Genomic DNA, 12691 nt, shown 5'->3' on the forward strand with positions numbered 1-12691 from the left:
CGTTATAAATCCCCGTTGATAAAAAATATTATTTTACACTATTTAGACATTAACTTAAAATTTTAAACAGTTGTTTGCTATATTATATACGTATTATATAATTTTGCAGTTTTTTCCGGATAAACTTAACCTACAAACATAAAACTTATTTTGCGTCTTTTGTTAAAATAATGTATTACATTCAATGTTACTTCAACTGAAAAAAATAACCGACGAATCTTTGAGATATAACCATTTGGTACTTTTGTACTTCATTGATAAATAATCTGGGTATGACAAATTTATAAAAGTGTTCATTATTACAACTTTGAATAAAATTGTGAAATTACCAAAATTAAAAATAAATATATAAATTATAAAATACTATTATAATAATATCATAATGCATAGTTTATAATTTTAACGTCTTAATACTACATTTACAAGTTGAAAAAATAAAATGACATGTAGGTATTTTTATAGACTTCTTAGGCGGTTATTGTTCTGGTTGTTATCAAGGGTACTTAAGCGTAACACCAAATAATATATAATATTTTATAGAAAGCTGATATCTAGTTACTATACACAATCATTATATTAAAAAGGTATTCGCAGGTGGTAGAATAGTGGCACAAATGCGGCGAGCTTAAGTATTTATATTTCATTTGACCATATATGCAAGAATCAGTCAAGAATGTCAACACTTAAAAATCATATGTACAAATTTTAAAAGAATTATAGGTTATTGCCACAGTTTGAATGGGTAACAGATTTCATTCAACGCAGGGCAATTAAAATGTTGGCACGAATCAAAAATCCGTTTCGTGTCGAAGTCGGGAAAGATCGACGGTACTCGTATCAAAATGTTAGAGGCTCGCCGGAGGTTCGGATCCTCTCCGGGCCCTCGCCAGAGCCTCCAAGTCACCGGAGCCTCTCCTGCAAGTTGCACAAAAAACACTGCGCAGAGTGCTTTTGAAAGCTTCTCGGAAGTCCCTGTTAAAATAGGCGTAGATCAACGGGTTCAACGTGGAATTGAAGTAACCGATCCAAAATAGCAATGCGACTACTATGTCAGGACAAAAACAGGAGTCGCCGCAAAGACTGACCGAAACGTACCACAAGAAAAACGGCAACCAACACAGGATGAAAACTCCCATGATGATTCCCAAAGTCCTTGCTGCTTTGTGCTCCCGTTTCATTTTACTCATACAGCGATCTCTCGCAGGCGTAGCAGGGTCGCCTGCCCCTCCTGCGGCACCATTTTGCGGGATCTCCCTCGAACTTCTATGCATCAACATGGCATTTCCTTGCCTTAAATGCATGGCTTTTTCTTGTCTATTGGCTTCTCTGAATATAGCCAAATAAGTGAATATCATTATGGTGCAGGGTATCCAGAAGCTTATCGAACTGGACACAATCGCGTACGCTTTATTCACTTTAAAATCGCAAACGTCCGGATGAAGATGTCGAAACAAAAGATGATCGTCCGTAGCATACCATCCCATGAATATTGGAAAGAAAGATATTATCGCTGGCGATAACCACGTCATTATTAACATCACAACGACGACTCTTTCAGTCATGTTGATGGGATATTTTAAAGGTTTTACTATAGCGTAGTATCTGTCTACTGATATACAGCATAGATGGAGAATAGACGCAGTAGAAAAGTACACATCTGTTGAATTCCAAATGTCGCACATCACGAAACCGAAATTCCATTTCCCGGTGAGCTGCACACTCGCGTTAAAAGTCATGGCGACCATAGCGACGAGCATGTCTGCCAAGGCGAGAGACACCACGAAGTAGTTGGTGATGACGCGCAGTTTCCGGTGACGCATGACGGAGACGATGACGAGAAGGTTTCCCAAGATGGCGGAGACGATGATGCCGACCATGACGGCGCCCTTGGCAAAGAGGGCCAAAGTGGCTGGCCATTCTGCTTCCTCGTCTGCCATGCCCTAGAATTGAATACAACAATATTTTAATGAACGTCATAGAAAAAGGATACCTACTTATAATATTTTTATTTCATTGAAAGTGGGAAATATTTCTTTTTAAGAGAAGTATTAATATGTGACAACTTTATTGACGAGTCTGGATTTACCACATGGCTAAAAAGATTGTAGCCCAGGGTGCCCTGATAAGCAGGGACCCGTGGTTCTAAAAAATAAATAAAGAGCTATAGAGGAGAATTAGTTTCTATTCATATTGCCAGGAATTAAAAGTTATTGACGCAACATTGTTGTTCAATATGCTGTGTTAACATGACATGAATGAAAATTCACATGCTGCCTAGATAAAGTGAGAATAATTAATACTTGGCCACTGATTTACGGCTAATAAGAATCTCAACTATTTTAATTTCATTGGCAAAAAGCTCATAACTACCAAAATATTTAATACATTTTCAATGCCTGGCTAAAAGTTATGACGCCAGCGAGTTTCTTACTGTTATAAATAATAGTAGCAATATTTTAAATATTTATTGACATACCTACTAAAGGTATATGTTATATATAGGGCTTGAATATACTGAAAGGTAAAACACTTAATTCATAATATGTTATGTAGCTATTATATCGTAAGTTATTTACTACCGGAATGGTTTTGTCCTTAAAAAAATTTCAATCAATAATTATTATTAATTGAAATTATTACATAAATAGGTACCTCATTATACTCACTTATGATTTGATATCCAAATTCAGAATATGTATCAGTTTCCTTTGCCAATAATTCAATTGCTCATATTTCTATTTTATACACCTTTTCTTTTTATCACTACACTTCTTAAATGAATAAATATTTACACACAATATATTATTAATATAATTTTACATAAATATACTATTTTAACTTTGGCACTATAAATAACGTTGCGTTACAAATTATTATAAACACAGATTATTTAGAAAATTTATTTTAAATGATTTATTGCTCATTGGTTTTGTTAACTTTTAAGCTCTATCACTATGTAATTTATTTAACACCTGCTCAGAAACAAATAAATTTCGATTGTTTCTACATAATTTTCTGGTTTTCCTTTGCTTTGAGCTTTTCCCCTGACTGTTGAACCGAGTACAACTGGTTTTATTGATTGGGTTTCTAATTATCCCGAACATATTTCATGAAATCATTTAAAAGGATTTCAATGTAAAATTAATATTAGCTTCTGATTATAAGCAAACGAATATATTTATTTTATCCTAATCCACTACAAAATTTCTTTTTCTATTATATTTATTTAACACTTTTATAATTCACTTTGTAGTTTCTTTTTTGTGATATCCAGAAATCAGCCCAATTATTGAGAGACAGCTGTTTCATCTGAAAGTAAAAGAAAACACATTATTATCATAGCAGTTAATATTTCACTAAGCGATTGTAAGTCAAACAATCTCATAACTTTGTTTCAGAGAAATGTAGACGTAATGATTTAGTTATAACTGTTTATGAAAACTCAGCGAATCTTTGTACTATCATCTCTTTGGTACTGGAAACTTATTCTATATTAACTTTTACTTGTAGATAGTTATAGAAACACAAAGAAGAGAATGTTTCATTATTTAAAAAAATATAAAATTGAAACAAGTTTTCAAAAAACTGTCTAATAAGTCTGAATATCAAATGTTTACAAACTAACAGATGTCATTACTCGTTAAATCGATAGATACGAATAAGATCTCAGAATATTCTTTTCTGAATCTAAAACATTGATAAACACATTGTAAATTAGCAATCCTCATAGCTAAGACTTTACTTTACACACTGACTTAAATTATCAGCTAAATATTCATTGAGAAATTTATATTAATTTTGAAATTAATCAAACCTATCAGGTAGATTTGAGAAACACATTAGCGAATGTTTCATATCGACAGCACCATCATTATTTTGTTTATTGAAAAAGCGGTATAATTATGGTGATACTAATTATATTATTTAGTGCATCGCACTGTTTTCAAATTATAATAAAATACTTTGTCATCGACGTGGCAGTTGCTTAAACATATATATTATATTATTACGACTTTTCAATATGTAATAATTGGATTTTTAAATGTTGAATTGAAGTATTTAAAATATCTCGTATTTTTCCAGTCGACTTATATCAAAATTTTAATGCATTATGTTTATCGTTGAAAAATAAGCAACGAGATAACGCGTAAACTTTTTTCTGCCTCTGACGGACTTTATAGCTCCCATGACTGCTGTAAATGAATCTATTTTTCATGTTTATGTGATTTTTTTGTTATATTTTCACTCAATGAGAGATGAACAAAAGGCACGATCAAAATAAACTTAGTATTTTCAGACGGATTTAAATAACACTACTTGAAATTTTCTTTTATTTTACAGCGACAATATAAAGTGCAAAGGTCATACAGATGCTTAAAATATGTAAAAGAAAAAATAAGTGATGATTGTGTGTAGCCAAATTTATAACGATAAAGTGTTTTTAAAATATTACTAATTTACTTATTATTGAGAAAAAATGTAATGCAATAAAACAGCCAGACTCTAGAGTAATATGACTAGGGTTGGTATGTAGATAGGTTGAATTAATATTATTTAAGATCCGTAAATTTCCGACATTTTTCGTCACTTTTTGGCATCTTTAGTTATGGAAACACGCGCGTCAATATCATTTTACTCCCTACTTCAATTATAGTTTGTCAATTTATGGCTACGGCCGTATGTTGTAGCTTAACCACTGGGGAATGACAAAAGAAATGGCGTATTTCAAAAAAACACTACCTTATTCTTAGGTCAATAATTATTATATAGCAATCATTATTCATAAGATGTTTATCACACTTGAATGGTCAAAGACATAGCTTATAATAAGTATCTTTAGAATCATCTTCAAATGTGTTATTCTTGCCGATTTTTTGAATAATAAAATGCCTAATTCTTGTCAAATTTGGGATCACAGAGATTATCAATATAATTTTTTATCGTGAATATTTTACAAAAATTATCTCGTAATAAATTATACTAATAGTTTCATAAATGCGTTTAAAAATTAATAAACGTAAAAAATCTTAACACCACTGCACAGTTATGTACCGAAATACGACTATATTCTAAAACATTAGAGCGAGAGGTTTAAAAGAATACTATTTTATGTAACAAAAATACTTTATGCAGTCATCAAAATATGTTTAAAATAACTATAAAGGATAATAAAGCTTCAAAATTATATAAATAGATTATCTACAACGTTTAAGGAGTGTCCAGGATCATGGTTTGAAAATACAATAAAAACTCAATTTTGACCTACGACGAGCACGTGGGCCGTTAAAGCTCAATTAAAACCTGAATTTAGACAATAATTCGGCAATCGCGGCTTACTACCTTTTTACAGAACGTGTATTTAGTTGTATGCATTGTAAATATCTAATAAAAGCACTTTTCGAAAAATCGAGGGTTACGCCCTTTTCCTTAAACACAGTTGTTATAATAAAGTTGTTGAGAATATAGAATGTTAAATTGATTTGAAGATATATTTAACGTTGTAATTTTAAACAAATTTCTAATTTTACGATATAATTAAAAAATTATATGCATTGAAGAAAAGGTTTTTTTATAATTCTGTTTGGTTGATATAAAACATAACATTTATTCTTCAATAACAATATTAACATTCAATTGTACTAAACATTTTATTCCACAGATGACCATCGACATGCATTTTATGCGATTCCACGTAGTAACGTTTACCTCTTTTGATCGTGACCACTAAAAAATTTATAAGAAATAAGGTCGGAAGTTTAGTTCCTCGTAGAGGTAGTTTTTTAGGATATGCATGTACAGTATGTGGTCCCGGGGACCTACTAATGCGGTCCAAGTCACATTTTGACATTTTGAAAAACGTAATTTTTCGTGAAAAAAACAATCAACCAATTTATGGATGGAATTTTTAAATATGGGCTAAAAAGCTAAAACAGGCACTTGATTATGTTTTTAGACAGAAAAAATGCTGGAAGTATTTCTCTGTGTATAGCCCAGCGAAGTTTAAAGGTTAGAAACCCATGCTTTTGAATGTGTAGAACCCAGTATTTTACAATTAAAACGTTTTTATTAGCTCGTATTCTTATTTGTCTGGTGGTTGTTTGTCCGGTACAAATCTTGCAATCGATTTTTAACTAACTTCCCGACTAGCTAGACATTTGAAACTTTTAGGATATATCAGAACACGATGCCAATGCATTCTTTTGATACTTTTAGCCATCTTTTAGTAGAATTGAATTCATTTTCAGTTAATTCTGTTTTGTATGGAAAGTTATTTCGGAATAAATCCGTAACTCAATCCACTATTATTGGTTGCTAGGGGTCTGGGTCCTAGCAACTAAATTATTATTATATACGTTCGTTACTATGGAAATCAAAATGACATTTCAGTACTATCAAGTACACATTTTTTGATAGTTTATGCTAGCAAGTCAAGTTTATATGATTCAAAAGAAAATTTAAAAACGTTGTATATAAAAGGTTCTTTTTATCTTGTGATTATTTAGTTATTAAGCAATCTTTATGAATTTTAGTTACGGTCACAGTCGTAATAATGCATCCATCTGTTGTTATGAGCGAATCATTTTTATGAGAAACGGTTGTTAGATAGTCTACCACTTCTTTCATCGTGGTTGCACATGAATGTAGCCGAAAAATAAATTCTACATAAATGTGGGGTTCGATTTCAGTTACCACTGTGGGAGTCGTCGACGTGTCGTAGGTCATGGTGTTGAGGATGATGATGAAGAAGTCAAAGATGGATGCAGGAGCGAGGTTTATTTGCAGCGTGAACACTCGGTACAAGAGTATGTTACAGTGGTTATGTTGCAATACATATGATAACGCTCCGAGGTCCGAATATCGGTACAATTAGATGTTGTGCGGGACGATACGGAGAGTGAGGTAGTAACGGACAAGGTACTTAGATTCGAGTGACATTTCCGGTGAATTATTATTCGCTATTTATACAATAAATATATTATTCTTTTTATTGAAATAATCGAGTCAGTATTATCTGGCGTTTGCGTCAATGGATGACCAAGTGAAAAACGGATATTTTATTATTGCGGTCAGATCCTTACTGAGTTTGCTATAATTTGACAATATAGAAAATAGATATTTAATTTGTAATTCCATAATTATATAGATGTGTACACATTTCAAATATGCGGTCATGTCTTTGATATATTATTCTATTAACAGTGTTAACCTATTCACTTTAATATTGTGATTTTCTATGTAGAATTATGCCTCATAGGTATAAGTCAATAGTGATGTGTAGTCTAATATAACGAGATTAAGCCGGCTCGCACATCACAATTCGCCTTGTGTGCCTGACGGCCATAAATCAAATTCTCTGAGACCGCCGATGAATGTTGCATGCTACAACCACGCACATCTGCCTAGCGGTAAACGTTAAACGCGAAAAAGGAGAGTCTCTCGTCTGCCATTTTTATTGTGTTGATTGTATGAATAAACGTCAAACGCGGTGACCAGCGATGAGCGAGCAATGACAGTGTAGACAGAGATAGAGATAGAAATGGCCGATGGCCGCGGGCTGTGCGCTTGCGCGGAGTCGACTTTTTTTAGATACAACATGCAGGCTGTAGCAGAATGCGACATGTTGCATGCAGGATCGTCGCAGCGTCGAGTTGCATCGGCCAATCTGCGAAGCTCCATTTGATAACGTTTGTTTCATGGTTTACGATGACGTCACATCGACGAATTCGTCGTAAGACGCATGCGGCAAGTTCTGATGTGCGAGCCCTCTAATAGTTTGTGCAGGTAAGTCTAGTAGATTAGGCTAGTATTTTAGTCAAGTGGCTAGTAATTGAGTAACTAAAAGTGAGTTATTGAAATTTTATCGAATTCTTGTATTGTTGTGATTAGTATGTACCTATTCATCAGTAGTCAGAACGTAATATCATCTCATTATTTCCCGTAAGTATAACAAGTGTGTCCCTTTTCTCTGATCTTCACAGCCGAACTCTTTCCAAAAGTCATCCTTCGCCAACGATGCTAGTATAATCTGAGATAAGCATGGTCTAATTAGCGAAGTATCTGTCACAATTTGAACCTAAAAAAAATGTAGAATTACTATTAGATACAATTTAATAGAATTTTCTAAGATATTTTCATTAGAATATTATTTTTTGAATCCTCAAAGTTATATTAAGATTATTAATTATTCGATTATCATGACATAAATCCAGCGCTATCGCGGAGGGCCGAAATACAAGGATTAAAATATTGTAGCAAGAAATTCGAGATGAAATAGACTTGGCAAATTGTTGGGGAATTATTTCTGAAATACTTCTAGAAGTATATTAATTATTTGAATGTAGGCGAGCGGTGGTGCAAGTTGGTACATATTAAAATTGATAAATTGCGCTCTCTTGAAAACATCGCCTCACCCGTTGGACGTGGTAATTAATTAGGGGCTATTTATTTTGAGAATCTTTTGTTTCAAAACGTCTACTTGATTTATTTATAGGCTGAAAAGAAAATTATTGGAACTTTGAATGAAAAGCGTTAGTATAAGCCATACGCCTATATCTACCGTTCATGGTAGAATGAACATATTGTGGGTCCGAACGCTTTACAAAATATAATTATTAAAATCTACAAATTTTGAATAAAAATCACGCCGGAAAATTTTAGTCAATGAATATAAGATGGTATTATGATTTTAAATGTATTAATAATAGACAGAAATATTATGTATTATGAAACCTAGCGTTTTTTTTAATACGATTTTTATTTACTCTAGAGAAATCGTTAATCAATTCGTTATTTTTATCTAAATCAGTGTTTCTCAACCGGTGGTTTGTAGAAATTTTCTGGTGGTCCGCAAATTTTTGGTGTCCAAATGCATATTAAGCAAAAAATTCCAATAAAATCTTCAAAATCTGCAAGTGTTTGTGCAATGTGTTTTTGTTCTTAAAATAGATTAATGGTTTTATGTGAAGAAATCATAATTATACTTTACCATATTAATAATACTTTTTATTTCTGCTTTAGTGGTTTCGCATGTGTAGAAAAGTTGAAAAACACTGATCTAAATCATTTAAAGTACGAGTAGAATCGATACATCTAAAGTATATTTCTAATACAAAAAAAAACTAAAACTAAAAAAATTAAATAACTCTAATAAAGTGTTTTTTTCATATCGCGGCGCCCTTCATATCTAGGTACCATAAATGGTATTTCATGGTATCTTAAAATTAGCAATAAGTAGAATGGTTGAATCTTCTATTAACGCAGTTTCTCAAATCTTAAATCCAGTGAAATACCTTCAAACTCAGCTCCATATTTATCAAATTGTATTTAAAATCATTGAGTAGGTACCTTCTTCTATACTTAGTAGCATTTCGTTTTCGCTGGACGGATGTATGCAAATAAACACGGAATCTACCATAAAAAGTTTATCATTCGCATTCCTTCCCTGCCTTTCCCAAGCAACATACGGGACCACACGGGACATCACTGCAGCTACCTTAATTTATCTCTGAATCCACGAGACCGTCTTCATGTTGTCTTCCTGAAAGTATTCTTTGAAACCCGTTGCTAAGGTGAGAAAGGTATTTTTTTAAAAACAATTTTATATCGTTAGATGAAAGATTTTACGAAGTAATAATTAACTGTGAACAATGTGTTATATTAATTAAAATTGTCTTAAGTAGATTTTTTTCAAACAGCCCTCATAGTCTCTGTGTTTTGCGCACAGTGCATCAGAGTGCCACGACGTACAGTTTGAATACCATTGCAGTAAAAATTAATGTATGCAAAAAAAATATTGCAGAAAATAAGCTAGGTATTTAAATTAACTCACTATCGATTTAATTCAGTGAATGTATCTACCTACACACAGTTTAACTTCAATATAAATATCGTCAGCATGGATCAATCAACTTCTGAACGAAGGCCTCGCCAAGCTACTTACATTTATTCGGTCATGCGTATTGCAGTTCCATGCATAGATTAGACGCATTTTCTACTTCTACCGCTGGATAACTTGATTTGTCCAGTAATTGTCTTTTTATTCGAACTATTTATCCTGTCACGTTGTATTGTAATGTAAGGTTTTTATGAAAGTACATAATATATTACAGCACATACTTTTATTTATCCGTTAACAGAATAATTTCCTTTTTTATCTCGCGTTATGCTCAAGATGCACCTTTCAATATTACGCTCAGCTTACTCACTATCCGCCTCTTTCACTGAATGAATTTTATTTTGCTTAAAATATATCACCAATAATATGCATGAGATAATATCATGTAGAAAAGATCAATAAATTAAAAACAAAACATTTTAATCGTTGAATAAAAAGCTCGGCATTATATTATTAGAAGTTCATAATGTTAGAAAGTGGGAAATGAAAAAAGAAAATAAATACCAGCCGTGTAGCTTTATTAAATTATAATGCTTGACTGGTGTATGAGCATGGCATAAGAATTATCCTTTTTTTAACTGATTTATTAATTTTTTTATTCAAATAGAAGTTTGTATGGAGTGCTTACTAATTAGAAATTCTGGTTTTACAAACTACAAAGTTATAAGGTTGTAAGCAAATTACGAAAGGTGTGACGCCGACATTGTGGTGAGATTGTAGCATCAGCAAAAACTTCTTTGAGAGGCATTGCATTTAAGATCGCGTTGAGTGGGAAGTAATTACAACTTTGCAAAGAGACTTTTCTTATACCTACATACTACTTACATGCAGAAACGGATCTAGTATACGGCCGAATTTAATGATTAAATTATGACGTATAATATGTCAGCCGTGTAACATAAATACATAGGTAGTAATAATTGTATGTATTCAGAAGAATTATTAGTAGGTAGTTAATTAGTCATCTTCCGCTTTGTTTAGCAAATACCTACAGGTAAGAAAATAAATATGAAAATACTATTTAAATAATATGTAGTGTCATCAGACTAAACCGCCACTGAAAAATTTGAGTTTTATACAGTTTTAAAGTAGGTAACTAAAAATATATAAATAAAAAGGATTTCAAGTTATACACATTAATATTTTTATAAAAATCGACGTGTTTTAATAAAGTAAATATAAAAAATATTAAAACTATGAATTAGTCAAAAATCTCTAAATTTTGATAATATATATGACCATACAATATAAGTAATAATAAGATGGGGTCCGATTCAACATATTCACATTTTATTAAATTTTTTACAATTGTAAGTTTATCTTTGACTTAAAAAAAAATATTTTTCTTTTTAATGTTTTCAGACGAATATTTCTTAATTAAAGCAGTTGAAATTATTGTAAATTATCAAAAAAATGTCTCAAATTGCAAGTTTCGTATTTTTCCGCTAGGTGCCTCTGCTAGGTAAAGACATCGCCTTAATGTGTTTCATGTGTATGAAGGGTATGGTGAAAGGGGGAAAAGCCTGGACGTCCTTTTAATCCACCCTTGTCTTACCCTGTCCTTCTCATGTGCTCCATGCATCCATCCTCTATGAGGAGTGCTGGAGAGGGTGAGGTATCAGTAGATATATAAATAATGTATTGAATTTAAAAATAATAGTTATCTAAAGACTGTGATCGCTAAGTGTGAATTTAATAATATATAATATGTGACAAAACTATTCATAGTAGTTATTGCTAGATTCGCTTCTGTCCACAGGAAGTAAACTAACTTCCAAAACGTTGATGCGCGTATTTGAGATGCAACTGACGAATATAATTAAAAGCCATCCATACTAACATTATCATTGGCATGCCTAGACGAAGACCTCGGTCAAAAATGATATATTATTCAAAAGAATATTACAGTTTCCGTAGACGTGTTTTTAGGTAAAAACTTTTTACTTATCTGCAAGTGAATTTAAAATAAAGTTTTTGATTATTCTATATTTTAAGGATTGTAGAATTTAACAAAAACTGTGTTTCAAATCCATTAGAGTTTATTCTCAAACGTAACATCAATAATTATTAATAATAATCAAAATAAGATAATAAAAATAAGTACCTACATACAGTATTTTATAAATCAAATAACTGCTGATTATGATGTATCTATCATAAAAAAAATAATCCTATATTAGGTTCACAGACGAATATAGCGAATTTTGACAATTGATCGCATAGAAAGATTCACACATTCATTGCGATATTGTTTATATTAATTAATATTCACCATGCAATTTAAAAAAAATAACTATGTATTGACCAATATGTTTCACTAGTTTGGAGTAGTTCTTTTAAAATCCTTAATAGTATTTAGTAAGTATTTTTTTCGATTTATTCATTCCTTCTGATGATGCAGTTCTTATAAAATAAATAAAAAATGTCCTAAAATTAAAATATATGTTATTATTGCGATCAATCGTCCTTGGTGATAATTTTTTCATCGACCACCTAAAAGAGGCACTGGAATTATTATACAATTAATGAATGTTTATTGAATTCTGCACAATGTTTATAAGATTTAGGATTATTATTATTGAAATTTTTCATGTATATTTTCCGCCAATATTAACCGTTATTTTGTCTGCAATAACATCCCACGTTTAATGATAATTTTCCTAATTTATTTTTATTTATGTGAAAATTATTTTTAAATTTTAAATTTTATTAAAATAAATATAAAATTTTAACTGGTGAATGACGATTTTTGGAATGGCACTGTGCGTTTGATGACACATACTGTTGAGTAACTAT

The 12691-nt window shown here is 31.5% G+C and overlaps 1 protein-coding gene across 1 annotated transcript in view; it reads right to left on the bottom strand.

Moving 5' to 3' along the window:
• Nucleotides 1-260: 260 nt before the first annotated feature.
• LOC147067095 (octopamine receptor beta-2R-like) overlaps nucleotides 261-12691 on the bottom strand; it is a 36783-nt gene continuing 24352 nt past the window's right edge. Inside the window, exons 2-3 of the mRNA XM_085953554.1 lie at nucleotides 2667-3309; nucleotides 261-1940 (exon numbers count right to left, since the gene is read on the bottom strand). Of these exons, the coding sequence (XP_085809680.1) occupies nucleotides 846-1937 (1092 nt within the window). The 5' untranslated portion in view covers nucleotides 1938-1940; nucleotides 2667-3309 and the 3' untranslated portion in view covers nucleotides 261-845. The remainder of the gene's footprint in view (nucleotides 1941-2666; nucleotides 3310-12691) is intronic.

Source organism: Rhyacophila brunnea, unplaced genomic scaffold, assembly GCF_057557595.1.
Source record: "Rhyacophila brunnea isolate RB1 unplaced genomic scaffold, BYU_Rbru_1.0 scaffold_4, whole genome shotgun sequence".
In the NCBI taxonomy this organism is placed as follows: Eukaryota; Metazoa; Arthropoda; class Insecta; order Trichoptera; family Rhyacophilidae; genus Rhyacophila; species Rhyacophila brunnea.